Source organism: Marmota flaviventris, chromosome 4 (assembly GCF_047511675.1).
Source record: "Marmota flaviventris isolate mMarFla1 chromosome 4, mMarFla1.hap1, whole genome shotgun sequence".
Taxonomy (NCBI): domain Eukaryota; kingdom Metazoa; phylum Chordata; class Mammalia; order Rodentia; family Sciuridae; genus Marmota; species Marmota flaviventris.
The window spans coordinates 53,409,709-53,427,807 of NC_092501.1; the positions used below are offsets into that span (position 1 = coordinate 53,409,709).

The following is an 18,099-nucleotide window of genomic DNA, read 5'->3' on the forward strand; positions in this document are numbered from 1 at the left end:
GGAAGCAACGATTTATGCTGTAACACAGCTAACGATAAACCTGCATGCCCTACCTCACGGTTGGAATAATAAAATAACACCTCACCATTAAAGCAGGTGTTCTGAGATCCGCATAAAGCAGCAAGCTATGAATGGAAAGCGGTACAACTCTTTTAAAAAATAAAAACAACTTCAGGCTGGCCCCACCTGACCTGGATCTGGTGAGTTTTCTAACTAGTTGGCGGAGTAGAACGGAGCATGAAGCGAAGCCCCTTCGCTGCAGCCATGGGTGGCCCTCAGATTCCTATCAAGCCAACAATGTGATCTGCAGTAGCTGGTGGTAGTGAGTGTAGCTCGAAAACAAAACACAACATTCCACCAAAACCCCAAAGCAGTCGCACATGGCCCCTTTGTGTTCCTGGAGGTCTCAGGCACAATAGAACCCTCCATGCTTAAATGGCTCTGGGATGAACTTGGGAAATGTTACAATAGACATTGCCTCATAGAGCTCCCTCCCTCTCTCTCTGTTGGACTTAACATTTCAAAACATTGCTCCATACTTCTGAGGACCCCTGCTTCTGGGATTTCCTGCTTGCACAAGAAAGAGTCTGTTGAGTGGTTAATCAGGATCCTGAATTGCCATGTTTCCTTTTTTCTTCTTTTTAATAATGAAAATCCACAAGAGTTTACAATATTCTCAGATACACCTAGTCTGGCAAACGTGATGAACCTCCACGTGTATGTGAATTCACACGTGAGCTAGCAGCACCTCAGTGCTGGCTGGCCCCCTTTGGCACTGAAACACGATAATTTATTAAGCTTTGAAACTTAATAAGTGTGCACAAATATCATGCAAACATTAGGACCGTACTCACAAACAGAAAGTGTATTAGAGACACAGACTTATACAAAACATTTTGTAAACAAAAGGGAAGGGGTTATTTTCTGTACAAAATATGTAGGTTTCTCGCTCTCTCTTTTTTTTTTTAATAATCTGTAAGATGCATCATACTTCTGGCATTTTCAAAAAGTGAAAACTGTATAAAAATAAATATTCTATGTACAAAACACACACAGGCCAATCCAAGGTTAGAGGCATCACTGCAAAACAAAATCAAAACAACGTTCGGTTAGTTTCAAGGGGTCTTTGGATACTTCCTTCCTTGAAAGAAAGGGGGTGTATCTCATCCTAAATTGCATGAGGGCTCTTGATAGGGAAACTGAGGAATCATAAGGCTCCTAGTGGGAAGAAACTCAGTGGACTTCAAGCCCCCTGAGGGTGGGAAACACAATCTTCACCTTTCAGTCATTTCCCCTTGTTCCCACCAGAGGGCACTCTCTGTGCTGTCTTAGAGGCCAGGTTGATCACAGCAAGGTCCCAGCGAGTGAATAGCTAAGAGGGCCTCTAGTTGCTTCCTAAGGTGTCATGGTCCTTTTTTAAAAATTATAATTATTATTATTATTGGCAGCACTGGGGATTGAACCCAGGGATTCTTTACCACTGAGCTACATCCTCAGACCTTTCCAATTTTTATTTTGAGACAGGGTCTCCTAAATTATCCAGCTGGCCTTGACCTTGCCATCATCCTCCTGCCTCAACCTTGAATGTCGATGGGATCACAGGCCTGTGCCACTGTGCCTGGCTCTGTTGTAGGTGTGGATAGTGGCTGTGGTTCCTCTGTTAAGCTCAAGTATTTCAATTTCCTGACAACTGGCAGCCAACTTAAACAAGAAAATCTTTTTTTCTCTTTTTTAGGGGGAAAAGGGCCTGGGGGTCTTACAGGACACACTCCTTACCTGCTTCCTTGAAGCTTTAACTAGGTCTTTCTGGAACTGGACAAGAGGGTGAGTTTTGGTGTGAGGGGCGGATTCTTGGGGAGGCATCTCCCTTGAATATTGGGCTTTCAAGTGGTATTCAGCCTAGTGCATAACGTCTCCATGGCTTCGCTGCTTTTACCCAACCCTGTGAGCTAATGAGCATCTGAGCATCGCACGGGGGAGCTTATCTGTCTCCTGGTAAGCGTGGCTCTGCCATCCCCGAAACAGGACTGGACTAGCGAAGCACCAACTCCCTAGCAGCTTGGGCTTGGATTTAAGAAGAAACACACTAATACCTTGAGAAATTGGTGGAGGAGGGCTGGTGGAGGATGTTGCACGGGGCAGCACGGTTGCTGCTACCTATGCTGGGGACGCAGGGGGGCTTCCGGATCTGTAGGTCAGTGGCCCTTAGGTGGGGAGTCCTGTGCCTTGGAGAGTGCTGGCTGGGTGGGGGATCTCATGGAAGAGCCGGCTCTGTGGCCTCAGAGTGCTTCATGATGGCAAAGGCCAAGGCAAGTGTGAGTAAGTGAAATGTCATTGTTGGTGGGGATTCTGGGAACCCAGAAGAGGCTGGGTTGCAGGGGCACTTGAGCAGACACAGGCCCTGACAGCTCAAGTTCAGGGGGAAGCGCAGGGTGGAGAGCCAGGCAATCCAGAGGCATAGAAGCCATGTGAGTTGAGAGTTTGGGCAGCGTAGATGTTTTACATCTGGATAAATACCATTATATGGCTTAAATGACCTCATCTGAATGCCACGAGAGCAGGCATTGGTAATCTACTTCAAAACACAGCCCGGAGCCCGTCTGGGTGGCTACATGGAAATTCCATATATTGGGGTTTGCGGACACCTTAAAAAGCATTTTAAAAAGTCCTCTGAGGGCAGCAGCACCTGGGATGTTTAGCAGGCACCCTGCCTTTGAAGGAGGGCTTTTCCCCACCCTGGTCTTCCTGCCCCATCTGCAGAAAGACAGAATGGAAGCACTGCAAACTTTAAGGCACCATGGGGGAGGGCAGTAGACCCCTGTCCCCAGGCAGCGCAAGCCTGAGAAGCTTACCTTGTTCCAGCAGCCCTGGACTGGTAAACCGTCTTCACCCTGCAAGGAGAAGGGAAGCAGAGCCTCAGATTCAGGCCAAGCAAGCAGGGCAGGGGTAAAAAGAGCCACAAACCTTCCAGCCAATGATCAGACACGACCCACCCACTATTGCCTATTTCTTCTCTCTGCTTGAGGTCAAAACCTTGCAAGAGCATGGGAAACCCATGCAGTTGTTTTTGTTTTGATATTGACATTGACATTGGCTAAGGTCACATGTACCTGCAGTGCAAGGACAAGAGGGGCTGTCCAAGCCTGTGCAGTCAGCAAGCACAGATGACCCTGAGTGCCCTGAGAGGCAGTCTCTGCTCCAGCTCTATAAAGTGCTGGATGCTCAAGTCACCTCGCACTTGGGCCTTAATTTCTTCCTCTGCAAAACCTGGGCAAGGGGAGATATGCAATGAGGGTCCCAGCCCACCCACTCCCTGATCTCTTACTTGTCTCTCTTCCTGAGCACAGGAGGATATCTGGACAGTTCCATGAAGGTCAGTGGGTAGGTTGGAGTTCAAGGGACAAGCAGCCTCAGGGGCATTGCAATGTGACCCAGAGAGGTCTTCAGCTAGAGGACAAACTGTTCTGGCCCGGCCTTGGACATTGCTGGGTATTTGGGGCAAAATGCTATAGCTGAGCATGTAGCAAATGCTCATTGTGGTACATGGAGCACCTTGTAACCTCAGGATATTCTGCCCACAGTGACGGACTCTTCCAGTCTTCTGGCCTAACATCCTGTTCTTTCTGGAATACCCCAGGGGAACTTAAAATCTTCTAGAGGCAAGGTGGGGAGGGTGGAGCTGAACCCAGGGCAGGTCTAGGAAGGCAGTCCAGACTCCAGAATTTCAGGTACCAGGGCTAGACAGAGGCAGGCACGGGGTTTCTGGGGGCTGGAGCAAGTGCTCAGTCTTCAGGACTCCTCCGTGCCCTGAACCCACTTCCCCTACCCACACCAGACTCCCAACCTCTCATCACCTGGCATTCAGCAGCGCTGAGCCAAGGTCAATGTCTAGTTATCTCATGGCCTGATCTATAGTTCCCCTGCCCCCAGGGCCACAAGAACACAATGCAGGAGGTGGGATGGGAAATGAGAAAGGGAAGTTATGGGCATTCCCACAAAAAATTAAAAGGCAAAGGCACATGGTTATGGGATGTTATTGGAGAAAACATAACTGTGGAAATGGCTAAGTAAGGACGCCCTCCATTTCCCCTCTGGGTCGGGAGGGGGTGGCAGGAGTGCATCCCACAGTTCTACGGTGACCCTTGTCCCCTTCTCGGCCCACCAGGCTGCGCTGTGGCACTCTGCACACAGGACTCTGAGAGGGAGCCCAGCCTCCGTGGGCTGCATGTCATTCCCACTGGGACGTGGATGGTGGCAGGGGCAGCGGATGGGTGCCGGCTGGCAGAGAAGAAGCAGCAACGTGCAGGAGGAACAGGGCAGCCTGGCCCGCGGCCTCAGAGTTCAGGGTTCTCAGGGGGTGGTGTGTGGGGGTCGCAGCCCAAGGATGACTCCACGGTTAAGAAACACGCATGCACATGCGGCAGGCGGGGCGGGGGTCAATGTGCAGGACGCGCGGGGTCCGGAAGCGTGCTTCTCTGCCTGCTCGTCCTTTTGGTCTTAAAATGTCCCCTGTGTCGTTCAAGGGGCTTTATAGTCACTCCTAAACTGTTTTTCATTCAAGGAGGATTCCTGAGTGACTCCAGGGCAGGGATGTGAGGCTGAACTCCCGCCTTCCTGGGAAAGCACAGGGCCAGCAGGAACCTCCTGGGCCAGTCCCCTTGGAATCGAGGGCCACCTTCTTCTGTTGTAGTTAGTTAAGAGGACTACGTGGAGATCCTTGGCCATCTCCCTGCCTCCTGCCTGTTCCATCTCCCCCAGACTCTTCAGCGTGAGCCACTGGAAGATGAGTGACCAGGACCTCAAGCAAGGGTCTTGTACTGTCTTCAGGGATTTAAATGAGGACGAACTCTTTGGGATCTGAACACCTGATCTGGGACTATCCCCTAGTTCTGATGGTGTCACCTAAACAGTGACCCAGCCTGGAAAAATAGGCAGGTAGCCCTCTTCTCCACCACAGTTCTGGCACTTCTCAGCCTGCCCTATGTCTAGAAGCATGTCTACCTGTCCCCTGCCAAACTGCCAAACTGCTAGGGGTAGAAGGGGCACGGAGGCAGGCCGACGTTTTGCCAGGTGTTCAGCTAGCACACAGGAAGAAAAAGGAGTCACAGTTCTAAGAAGCTATCCAGAGGACGCCCACTTTTCTAGTTTGGACGCAGGTGGCAGATCTGCCTAGGAGCAGTTGGGCAATGAGGCTCAGATGCAGCCCCAACTGCCCTCAGGGTGAAGCAGATCAGGTTATTCGTATCCAAAAGACTCTTTCTGTAATTAAGCTTCTCCAGAGACTCATCATAATTGTTCTTATTAACAGAATAGCAGCAAAAATTTCTGCAAAGAACTCAGAGTGGTTTGGAGCTTCCTATTTTCTGTAAGGGCCAAGTGCTGTGTCTTGCAAAAGCTAAATTTGCCCGCTAACTTGATGGTGAACCAAGAATTGTTACTTCTACTTTTTGTGGTAAAGACTTGTGAAACGTCTGTCTAGTCTAAAAAAAATGGAACAAAAAGCACTTTTCATGTAAACCTTCAAACCTCTCCTCCCACTGGGTATAAAGTTCAAAGAATTTCCCCAGACTCATGGTCCAGAGATTTTTTTTTTTTTTTTTTTAGGCACAAGCCTCCTCTGGACCGCTGCAGCCATAAACCTGCTTCCTGATCGTTCCTCAGGTGTCCAGCCTCGCCTGTCCTACATCAAGGGTGGGAGGATGGCCCAGACAAGGAGATGTGCTGCAGAAGCGGCTGCGGGAGGCCAAGAAAACACCCCAACAAACTTTGCATGCAAGAGGGCAGCATGGCCGGGTGCCCCAGCACAGGCAGGGTGACCCTTGGTGTCTACAGACGCCACAGGAAGTGGGAGCTGGGCAGAAGGAACAGGAGTGTAGGGGCACGCAGGTACAAACCACACACGTAGGGAAGCCCAAATTGGCCATGCGGGCAAGGGAGGGTGATGCCATACCAATGGGCAGGGGGCATCCAGTCCGTCCAGCCCTGGTAACCCCGGCTCCCCTTTCTCTCCTTTAAAACCTCGGTGTCCCTGTTCATGAAACCAACCACGATGATTATTTAGGTCAAGGCTGGCCAGCTCCAGCTGCAGAGTGGAGAGGCGCAGTCCTACCCTGGCCAGGATGCAGGACCCTTAGATCACCTACGAATAAGGGCAAGACGCCAGCACTCGGAGAGCTCATCACGCACAGCCAGCCCCCTCTGCGGACCCACACCTCCCTCTACAGACCCACACCAAACAAGTACAGGTAACTTCAACTTCAGCCCATCATAATTTTTAGAACCTTCACATGGATTGAAAAGCACTTGGGAAGCCTGGCGGAGGGGCCACAAATCTTTAGATCCTGGCTCATGGGGGCTGCCTTCCTGCCGGGTGTCTGTCTCCCGCTTTCCGGGTTTTAGGGGGCTGGTGGGTGTTGCGAGGCTTTGTGGAGAGAAGCCCCTGGTCTGGCCTCGCTCTGCCCAGAAGTATCAGTGACCCTCAGGAGATGCTAACTCTGGTGTCCTGCATCCTGACCGAGTGAGCATTGAGACAACCAAACCGCTGGCCACCAAAGTGGCCCAAAACAAAGAAGGCAAATTCATGGTCCCCAAGGGCTACCCTGGCTCCCAGAGCCATGCTGGAACCCAAGAGCCAAGGCCTCCGCCCCAATTCCCTCTCCACATGGTTTCTTCACTTCCAAGCATCCATTGTTCTGCATCTTCAAAGGAAGAGCATTCAAAGGAAAAGGATTTAGCCTTAATTATTTGCAGCTGTGGTTTTAAGGCAACACCAACAGCCGGCGGGATTTCAAGGGAACAGATACTCTATTTGCCTTCTTTGTTTCCAGCTTGTAAACCTCAAGGAAAAAACCAGAACAATGCAAGTGAGAAATGAAAACATACCAGTGGACAGGGGGCATCTAATCCAGGTGCTCCTTGGTCTCCCTTATCCCCTTTAGGCCCCCTAGATCCTTTCTTTCCCCTTTCCCCCTGTAAGTGATGGTTTAGTTCAAGGGGAAAAAAAAAAGAACATCAAAACTTTAAGGTTATTCATATGTTAAGGTTAGAGACAGAAAAAAAAAATGAAAGAAGGAAAAGTAGATTCGCTTCATTAGGATAGTCTCCCCATTAGGATGTGAGGTCCACACCCACATCCCTGCTTGAAACATCTGAGAGTTTGGCCCAGCAAGGTGGGTGGGGGACAGGGAGGCAGGGCTACCTCCAAGCCGGAGGTGGTGGGAAATGGGGACTGAAGGTACAAGTGCCCAGAGAGGGTCTGAGATGAAATTGGAGACAACCTCTGGAATCAATAATCACTTTCCTTAAAAGTGGCCAAGTATGTCCCTTGGATGCTAAAGGGACATCACCTTCCCTCTGCTGGAGGGTCTATTTTTGAGGGGCGTTGGGCTGATTACCTTTTGTCCCAATCACTGTTCAGCCCTCTGACATTCTCTTAGGAGGCAAAGTGATTTTAGGTGGAGCCCTGGGTGTGCTTCTGCTCGTGCGTGCAAGTGCAGTGTGCATGCCTGTGTAACAGTGTGGGTATGTGCCCGTGCCGGCAGGTGTGTGTATGTGCACCTGTGTGTGCATGCTCTCAGCTGGCTCCTCCCATATGGTTCACACTGGTGTGAAGTCTGATGGTGTTTCTGTGTACTCTGTTTTGCTGTAGACAGCTACTTGTGGATGGACATGATGGTTCAAGGAATTCATTTATTTCTGAGAAGCTTCAGTAAATGTCATCTTTCTAAACTGAGCCCTAATTATTTTTTAAATGTCAGGGTTCATTTAAAGAAAGGCTGTGGGAAATTCTTAAAAATGAAGTATCGAGCTAGGCATGATTGTGCCTGCCTGTAATTTCAGTGACTCAGGGACTGAGGCAGGAGGATCACAAGTTCAAGACCAGCCTCAGCAACCTAGTGAGACTCTGATTCAAAATACAGTAAAAAAGAGGGGGTACTGGCTGGGGGGTGAAGCTCAGGGGTAGAAATCCTTGGATTCAATCCCTGATACCAAAAAAAAAAAAAAAAATCAACCTTGTAATGAACTTAGAGTTGGATTTTTATACGTTGTGTTTCCTTAAAAGTGGCCAAGTATGTCCCTTAAGAGTTTTCCCAGGAACTCTCTTAGGAAGACTAAGGGACTTGCACAGGGTTTCTCCTGTGTGTTGAGGAGAACAAAGGTTTGGAGTGAGAGCTGATTCTGCCATAGGTCAGTGGTCTGATTTGGGGAAGCTGCATAACCTCTCTTGAGTCTCAGTTTCTTTATCTGTAAAATGGGTACAAACACCCACTTTAATGATTTGTTGTGAAGTCTTTGTACATATTAAATGCTTCTTAATAATAACGTATAGTATGTGCTCAGTAAGTCATAATTCCTGATAATAATAACTGACTATTATTTCCTGTTAGTATAGGAACTAAAGCTGCTTCCAGAGGCAAATCTTAGGGTTGGAGCTTCGTGTCTGCCATGTTCCTGTAGTGGCAAACAGCACAGTCTTCAGTTGTTAGAAAGAGGTAGTCTTTAAAAAGACTTCTGATGTTTCCCTGGATTTTTGAAAATTGCCCAATTTCTTGATTCCAGAGGTTGTCTGCAATTGCCAATGCATTATTCTAAATGAATTAGAAAATGACATGTGTTTAAAAAACATGTATGTGCATACTAGGTACAGTCCCCTTGGCTTGAGGACATGTCCACCAACGAGAACATCATAACATAAGCAATTCCCAAATGGTGGATCAGCTCTTTGGGTGGGGAAACCATGGTACATCTTGGAGTGCAGCCCCTTGTTCTCTTTGGGTCAGGAGATCAGTGGGCAAAGCTGTCCGGAGGTGGGGTAGTCCAGCCCTGGATGACTGGCCCGAGGGTCACAGGGTGGAGCATGTGCTGGAGCACTGTGTTCCGAGCCTTCACAGGTATTGGCCCAGGAGCTTTCCTCCACCCCCCTGTCCCCACCTGCAGTGGGGCAGAAGAGGCCCAGCAGGGAGGGATTCTAACTGTTAAAGGGCAAATAAAGTCAAGGCAGAGATTTTTAAAATAATAGATATAAATGTATGAAATTGATTTCAGAGGAAATAAATTGCAAGGGGAGAAGGGGAAGGGAGAGGATGAGGGTCATGGGGTTCCCAGGGGTGAGCATATTGGAGGAGAAAGACCAAAGGAATAAAGGAAGAGGCAGGCCCAGGCCAGAAGAGCGTGGAGGAGAAGGAGTTGGGACGTGGAGGGCTCAGGAAGGGACACACGTGCACACACACACATGCATACACATGCAAGCACCATGCATGCACACACACACGTGCATGCGTGCACACACCCCAGGCAGGCATCTGGGAGTGGCAAGGCTCCTCACAGCATGCTCAGACCTTTCCAGTTGGCCAGCTCTCAGGCAGCTCCAGGGTAATACCCCAACTCTCTGATGACCACATGACTGGATTCATGCTCCCCTTTGCCTCTGACTGATTTTTTGATCCTAAACATGGTTCTTGGGTCAAATTCACAGAGCTACTTAGAGAGAGAGAGGGTGCCCTTGGTGACAAGGCTATAGTGTTGTTCTTGCTGTCTGGGGCACCCTTAGGCTCTGTGCTTTGCACCTGGGCCTTGGCCCACCTCTACGAGGACCTTCTTTCTTTCTTCCAACACAGGAAAGAGGTTATAAGGCCACCCGTGGCTGGGACACAGGGCAGCCTATTTAAGGTTGTCTTAGCCCACTGAAGGCTAGAACAAATCTCTGATGGATCCCCCAGGCTTGATGAGGACAAAGCTTAGGGCTGTCTTACAGGAAGCCTCCTCCCAAACTCAGGTGTGTGGGGGATTTGAGCCTCTCTAGCTTCACCTCCAGGTAACACGGAGGTTTCTAACCAGAATGCTGCCCTCACCCTCTGGCATTTCACCTGGTTGAAACATCAAGATCCTGAGTTTTCAGGAAGAAAAACAAAACCAAACAAAGTCCAAAGCCCTGTGCCAGCCTGCGCCAGCCTGCTGGGCCTTTCTTTGTTTAGGAGGCTTCATTACCAAGGCCTCACATCTCAGAGCAGTGCCTAGAGAGGTGTGAACCAGGTGTGAGCCAGGAGGCCGGGATTTAGAAGAGACCCTTGGAGCACCTGCAAGTCAGGTCTCTTGGATGAAGGGTGCAGACTGTGCTTTGGGTTCTAAACGTGCTCTTTGGGATAAGTCACCCGGCTCTTTCTGGTGAACTCCAAGGAAGCATTGAGCTACTTTACTGTTTTCTGTACTTGACTTAGCCTAAATGACACATTCCTAATTTAGACATGGGACAGGGGCAGTGTTGAACACCAGGAAGGGGACGTGAATATCTTCCCACTGGGGCCTCAGGGGATCATCATAACACCAATTGCTTTGGCATCCGAGTCTCCAGCCTGGGCTGTCTCCTCCCCCTCCCTCCACCTGTGACAAGGGCGCTTCGCCTCCACCTCTCGAGCAACACCCTTGTCGTCACCTGCGATCTTCACATGGCTCAGTGCCTTCAGCCAACTGAAAAAGTCTTAAGAAATCGATTTCACAAGTGGACTATAATAAAGAAAACCAGAACACATTAGAAATAAATTAGAAAGGAGGTCAGTATGCCAAGGAAGGGCTGGAATGATCACAGAGAGGCCCGAAAGACCGGCCATAATTCCTTGGCTCTCCTGCCAGGCCCTTGCTAGCCAATGACTTCTAGACTGAGTCTTGCCATGGACAGTCTGGTAGGGGTAGCTCTGTCTGCTCTCTCTGGTTTATAGAATTTGTGGGAGAAACTGAAGTGGTGTTGACCAACTGCCAATGAAGAGTGTTTGGGAACAGAGGAGTGCTCAGGAAGCGCTTCTTAGATGGAAGGAAATGGAATTAACTGCTGCCGTACGTAAACACAGAGCACCTGGGACTTTCTGTCCATGGACATGGTATCAGCGTTCAGAGAGCTGCATTCTGGAATGCAGGTGTGTGCCCTAGCTCTCAGGGGGACCTCAGTACATTTTATTATCTTTCCAGGTTGCATTTCTCCATCAATCTGTTCCTCCCATTCCTTCCCTTCTAAGATCCTTGGATTTTTATGACCCACTAGAAGATGCTCCTGGGCCTCTAGGGGGCATGTGCAGCCCAGGGAGAACCCCTGCGAGGTAGAAGCAGACACCTTCTAGAAAGCACCTACAGGTCCTCTCTGGGTCAGATATAGTTAAATGATCACAGCTGGACCCAAGTAGCCAAGGCTGTGGCACGCGTCATAAGCCATCAAGAGGCTGAGGGTGCCGTGAACAGTTAGCGTGCCGTGGTAAAGACGGCAGGAGGGAAGGGGGTCTGGAAAGCACAATTCATTTCAGAGTCCTGTTGACTCCAGGAGAAATCGTGGTATTTTCTTAAGGCCTTGGCTGCTGACTCAGCTGTCTGCTTTCCTCTGGGTTTTTCTTCTTGCCAGTACCCTGGAATTCCTGGCAGAAGGTGAGGACAAGGTAGGAATGGGTCTGAAAGCATCATTTAGGGGACATTATCAGGGCAACATGGAGAGCGCTGGACACTGGGCTCTGTATGGCCATGCTAAGCTGACAGCCACTGGAACTCAGTGTCCCCGGGGAATGTGGAAACACACACACACACACACACACACACACTTCAATTTCAAGATTAGGCCCCCGGCTCTCCGCATGCTGTGTGTGGATAAAGGCCCTCATTCTAAAGTCTTTCGATTTAGGGTGATTTATCAGGAGAAACGGTATTTTCCATGTTGGGCTAAGAATCCCTCGTTGATCATTCCAGCCCTTCAGGAAGACGTTAGTAACCAGCGCTCAAGTGTAGGGCTCAGACTTACCCGGTTCCCTTTGTCCCCGGGTGGTCCATGTAAACCCTGCAATAAATCAGAGACAGAAAGACACGTTAATGGGAAAGACAGAACAGTCAGGCAGTCATTCCCTCCAGGCTCAGAAAGAGCTTTATGGACCCCTAATTCAGGCAGGGACAGGAGGGGGACTTGACCTAGAGACAAATGAGTTTTCTTTTCTTCTTCTTATTTTATTTTATTTTATTGAACTGGGAATCGAACGCGGGCACCTAGCCACCGAGCCACATGGCCATCCTCCTTCCCAGCCTATATCCTGGCTCGTAGTCATGTTCTTCCAAGATGGCGCACACGGAGGAGTGGTGGGTCGGAGGCCAAGCAGTCAGCACGCAGTGCTCTTGGCGGAGGAGAAGTCCTTGGCTCTCCTGCCAGGCCCTTGCTAGCCAATGACTTCGCAGTTTCTCAGACCCTCTTTCAAGGTGCAGTTGCTCCAGGGGAACGAGCGGGAGGGGGACTGGCCCAGACAAGCCCACCCAGGCCACATGTGCTCAGTCTTCAGGCGGATGGGAAAAAGCAGAGGTCCAGGCTCTTCAGGGCAGACACTGGACCCTTACAACGAGCCAACAGGTGAATGTACTACGTACGGGTGGATGCTAGGTCCATTCCCTGAGGTCCAGCTGCCCTGAGAAAGCTCTGGGACTCACAGCACATCTCCTTTCTGTGACACAGAGATCTGGAGTTGATTCTACCCCTCCTCAAGGGCAGGAACCATGGCACATTCACTTGGGAGGCCCCTCTGTGTCCATGACAGAGGCTCAAGTAGAAGGGCTTGGGACATTACTGCATCCCTTGAGATGGGCCAGAGGGCTGAGCACCTGGTCCCCTGCCAGGGCCCCCAGGAAGTTCTAGCACCTCGCAGTGGCCTCTTGGCAGCTCCCTCTATCATGGGAACGAGACTTCTCCCTCAGCTCGAGATTTGTGCTTCAGGTTCTGGACACTGTTTTGACCTTGTTGTTGGGTGGCGGGGGACAGGGGTGGGCAGAGAGAAACCTCTGATTCCACCAGACTCACAGGAAGCCCAGCTGCTCCCGTTGGTCCTGTCATCCCTGGGTCTCCTTTGCTGCCCTGAAATGAGAGAAAGAAACCATGAACCCTCCCTGGTGAGGTGCCAGTCTTCCATCACCAGCTCCTATTCTGGTACAAAGACTGGGAGCCTCTCCGGCCTCCTCAAAGAACCCTCTGGAAGCAAAGTCTGTGTGAGAGGTGGGGTGTCACGGGTGCAGACTCTGCTCTGGAGGGTCTTGGAACCCCCTCACTCTCCCTCCAGCAGCGTCTGTCCCCCAGGGCCCTCTGGAAGGACTGAGCAGTGTCCTGAGGGTACTGGTTGGCCCGAGAGAGAAGCAGGGGAGGAGAAAGAGGAGCAGGAAGGTGGCTGAGAGAAGGGGAAGGGCAGGGAGCTATGGCTTCTTCCCTGAAACCTCAGCGTCATCTCGTTTCCTTGTGTGGCAGTGATGTCAGAGCAGCCCAGGCCCCTCTGCGGGAGATGCCCACCCTCTGCGTCCCGGAGACAGTCAGCAAGGTGGGTGGATGGAGAGAAGGGAGCTGCTGGTGCAGGTGGAGAAGTCCACAGGTGTCCCTGGGGACCAGCCTGCCCTCCAGAGAGCCCCCATCCTGAGAGTGTGGGAACAGTGGCTTCCCGGTGCAGGAAGACAGGTGGCTGTCCTGCACACTGGCCTCCACTACCCTCACCTCTCACCCACTTGGCGTGGGATGGGGCTGGATCTCAGGTGTCACCTTACATTGCCAAGGCCACTCATCTCAGTCACTGTGGGGACCATGCCTGACATGCTGGCCTCCTGACTGCTTGATGTCCTCTAAGGGTCTTTCTAAACACCTGGTGCTCTGTCTATGCCGTTTCCCTACCTCATTATGAAATTTAGGCACATGTAGTCATAACACCCCCTGGGGCCTTGTCACACTGAACCATGACAGGTGACAGGTGATCAGAAACCCAAGTGGAGAAAGCTTCCATCTCATCTCTGTCCACTTGTGGCACTCGAAAGGCTCCCCCTCCCCCAGGCCTGCCTGGCTCCCCCAGGCTGCTGGAGAGTGACCAGGAGTGACAGCTGAAGGCAGGGATGAGGGCTGAGCCCCTGCGGCCGTCGTGGGGACCCCGTTGGGCTTGGGTGCTGAGGAAGGGTGGCCTGCAACACGCCCTCCCGCCCACCGAGCTCTCACCCTCTCGCCCTTTGGTCCAGCTGGGCCTGGAACTCCAATTGGTCCTGGGGTACCCTGAGGGGGTGAAAGAAAGGAGAGTTGAGGGGCTGGCTGCTGGGGAGCCCCGGGATTCCCGCCCGACCGCTGGACATGAGCAAGGTCCAGGGCCCAGTTTTCAGGGTTGGCGAGGCCAGGCTTGTTCAGGGTGGCCATTTGATGGGGCCATTTATGATCCTTTTGGAGCTTGGGGGCCTTGGAGGCAAGAGCGCTGGCCCCTGCCTCAGAGCCAGATTTGGGGGACGAAACCCTTTTATGTCACAGCCAAGCTTGCCAAGGCTGAAAATGGCAGAATGGTTGCTGAGTTTGCTCCCAGAAGCCCTTGGGAGGGAAGTGACCCTGTCCCGGGGGCGGGGCCTAGGGCGGTCACCCCTTTGCTGTCGCAGCTTCACATGCAGCAGGAGGGTCTTCATGCCACAGAGACCAAGGCAGATGCACATAGAGAGGCAGGCGAGAGGGGGCCATCCAGCAGACCTGTCCCTGGCCCTGGCTTCTGAGCCCACCCCCGCGTCCTGGAACAGGCTGGATTGGAGGGGATTAGTTAGTGGGCCTCGGGAGCCTGCACCACATGAGCCTTCAGAGAGGTGGGCCACGACCTCTCCTAACTCAGGGCGGTAGGGAGTGGGGGCTGGCGTGGCTTGGAGATGGAGCAGGGCTTCCTGTGGCACCATCAAGTACCTTCCCCTGGTTCCCACCTGCAGCCAGACTGGACCAAGCCTCGAATTCACAGTCTCCTTTCTCTGTCTCACTGTCTCAGGCAAGGGCAGGGGGCTTGGTTGGGCCTGGGGGTGATTTCTGGAGCTCTGAGTGTCCCTGGGAAAGGTGGGGCTCAAGCAAGTGGGAACATGCTGATTTTCTCCACGTGAGAAAAAGCCACCAGGTCAGCTCAGTGCACAGATTTGCAACTGTGAGGAAGAAGGGAGGCCATGGGCATGTGCCACTGAGGAACTGCCAAGGTAACAGTCCAGATCTGGGTGACAGCCCAGAACAGGGCTCCCCAGGCCCTGGGCCAGGCTCCAGTCCTGCTGCAAAGGCCTACAGACTCCCACGCTGTCTGGAAGCAGCCTGTCTGGGTGGCAGTATTCCCCTCTGTGCACTGAAGAGGGTGACCTACGTGTCTGCTTCCAGGCCCGTGTGAAAGCCGGGCCTGACCCTGGGCAGCGCCCACTCAGACACAGCTAGTCATTTGGACAGGGCTGGATTCTTTTCTTCCCCAAACATTGTCCTTTAAAGTCATGAGAAAAAAATAAAGCCAGGGGTCAAAGAGGACAGAGTACATGTGTTTGCACTGTGTCCCCTGCCCAAGAGAGAAGGATGAGCCGCTGAGGGGGGGTCATGGCTTCTCTGCCAACAACGTCAGATCAGCCCCCAGCTCTGACCAGGCACCTGGGACAGGTGTGCTCGGTGAGGACAGTGGGTGGGAGGGGGCTGTGGTGGAGGATCGAGGCACAAGGATGTCTCGAGAACAGTCACGGCTCTGTTGGTGAATTGGGGCGCTGCCCGCCAATGCACAGGGGCTCTGAATATGTGTCATCACGGGCTAGCTGTGTCCATGTCACCTTCTCTCTCTCTCTCTCTCTTTTTTTTTTTTTAATTTTTTTTTTAATTTTTGAGATGGCTGTCAGGATGTTGCCCAGGGTGGTCTCAAACTCATGGGCCTAAGTGGTCCCCTGCCCCAGCCTGGTGTGCCCCACCACCTGGGCTAACCTCTTCTTTAGGAGGGCACAGAACAACATTCATTAAGTCGAGGCTCTGATGGGGCCGCCTGTGCCCTCCTCCCTCTAAAGGTCCTAGGCTCTCCTGGCACTGCCTGCAAGCCCCCCTGGGAAGGTCAGCCTCCCTCTGTCTGTCTGCAAATTCTCCTCTCTCCTAAGTGCCACTCCACCAGCTCACAAGAAGCTCATCTTCCTGGCAGGACATGGCCATGTGGCCTTGAAAGCACCCCACCCACAAGGCAGAGCTGGGGCTCAGCGGCTGGAAGGGGCTGGGCACACGCTCGGCTCTGGGATGGCTCCTGAGCAGGAAGCCCAGCCTCCCGGCCCTTGACAGTCAGTGACCAACCCCATGAGAGGTACCATGCATCAGCCAGGAGCACCACAGCTCCGATGACCTCGCAGCATGCTCGGGGAGGGGACCGGAAGGACACTTTGGTTGTTTGGCATAAGCAGAAGTGCTTGTGGTCAGGAGTGAGGCATGCCCATTTTTTGGAATCTTGAGAAATAGAGAGGGGATCAGAGGGTCTCCCCCTTGCTGGCCTGCTAGGTGATGGTGTTGTCACTGGCAGGGGTGTGGTTAAACGTGTCCTTGGGACACTGAGCTGGGACTGGCCTCTGTGCTCTCCAGCTCCTCACCCTTCCATGCCACCCTCCCCCGCAGCACCAGCTGGTGGCTGCACAGGACTGGGAAGCCCTCATGGGCAGACAGAAGATGGACAGAGCCACAGCATGAAGACGACACAGAGTGACGGGCACATATAGACACGGTCGTGTTTGCTGGGGACGGGTCCAAACCCCCAGGGTGAGCTCAGCATTCCTTCAAGGTCCGGGTGGGTGCTGCTGGAGCAGCCTCCCGTGCCCGACACCTGGCATGACTGGGGTCCCTGGGTGCAGACTGGGCACAGGGAAGTTCAGACCAAGCCAGCGCCTGTGGTCCAGAGGCCTGGAAAACACACTTCTGCTAAACGTGGATGGGACCTTCCTACAAGGGACAAGGCACGACTCACAGGGGAAACAAGCCACAGTGGGACAGACAGAGGGGTCACAGGCTGGGCATGGGGGGCAGGGTGAGGGGTAACAGAGAAGTGACACTCACCGGTGGCCCAGGCCTGCCGTCCAAACCTGAAGCTCCCTGGACGAAGGGCACAGTTTGACCAAGAGAAGGGGGAGGGCGGAATGGGGGGGGGGAGAAAAAGGGGACAACAGGGAGGGAAGAGGTGAGTAGAGCAGTGACTCGGACAGACATAAATGCTGGCACTTCAACACGACGGGGGACAGGGAGCGGCATTTACATGGAAACCAACAAAAGCATGGAGACACCGAGGCTGTGGCCAGCTGTGAGCAGGCTGGAGGGACCAAGGCTGACGGCTGCCCGGGTCCACCCTGTGCCCTCGCTCCTTCCAGCCCCTCTCCAGGCCCCTCTCTCAAGGGCTTTCAGTGCCCCAGGGAAGGGGCATCAGAAAGGAAATCCTGGGGAGGCTTCTGGAATCGGAGCCTCATGTTCTTCCTAGGATGGGCTTCACTGTGGGGGGGACAGGCTTACGCAGAGGGTGGCCCAGGTGAGGAGTCTTCCCAGCCTCTTTTTACAAATCTATTGAGATCGGACCCCCTTCCCCAACCCCAGGGACCCAGCTCTGAGTTCCAGCACTCAACCACGGAGCCACATCCCCAGCACCCCAACTTTAATATTTTATTTAGAGACAGGGTCTTGCTGAGTTGCTTGGGGCCTCGCTAAGTTACTGAGGCTAACAGTGAGTTTGCGATCCTCCTGCCTCAGCCTCCTGAGCTGCTGGGATTACAGGGGTGTGCCACCATAGCTGTCTCCAGCACATAAACGTGCCCTTGGGACACGGAGCTGGGACTGGCCTCAGTGCTGAGTTTTGAAAGTCAGTAGAAGCTGGCCTGGTGGGAGGAGTTGGTCCCGTGATGATAACACTAACAATGCCTGACGTTTTTCTGAGACTTAACAGTTTGCAAAACCTGACCTAAACTCAAAAACCATCCTTACGCTCCCAGACAAGCACCCTTTTATAGAAAAAGCTGACTGGATGATGGGCCTAAGTCACATGTCCCTTGTGGCAAAGGGGTGGGCAGATGGGTGCTGCTCAGAGCCATCTGCTCGGCAGCTGCCTCACTCCTTGCTGACCAAAGATCCATGGTAGGAAGGGGCTCTTGCTCCAATGCTAGGCTCTGAAGCTGTCCTGTGATCCATCTAGGAAAACCCGGGGCCATTCTCTCAAGATTCCAATGTGACAAGCCAGAAAGTAAGGAGGTCGTTGTTGCCGTACTCTAACTGGTAAGGGCTGAGTTCTTGGAGATTGCTTCCAGAGGGCCTCAACCTCGGGATTTTTTTTTTTTTGTCTGGGG

The 18,099-nt window shown here is 52.4% G+C and overlaps 1 protein-coding gene across 1 annotated transcript in view; it reads right to left on the minus strand.

The window, feature by feature from the left end:
• Positions 1-922: 922 nt before the first annotated feature.
• The window catches only part of Col13a1 (collagen type XIII alpha 1 chain), a 144,608-nt gene continuing 127,431 nt past the window's right edge, over positions 923-18,099 (minus strand). The window contains exons 34-40 of the mRNA XM_071610721.1: positions 16,829-16,864; positions 13,982-14,035; positions 12,815-12,868; positions 11,777-11,812; positions 6,883-6,969; positions 2,853-2,891; positions 923-1,080 (exon numbers count right to left, since the gene is read on the minus strand). Coding sequence (XP_071466822.1) covers positions 1,078-1,080; positions 2,853-2,891; positions 6,883-6,969; positions 11,777-11,812; positions 12,815-12,868; positions 13,982-14,035; positions 16,829-16,864 — 309 coding nt within the window. The 3' untranslated portion in view covers positions 923-1,077. The remainder of the gene's footprint in view (positions 1,081-2,852; positions 2,892-6,882; positions 6,970-11,776; positions 11,813-12,814; positions 12,869-13,981; positions 14,036-16,828; positions 16,865-18,099) is intronic.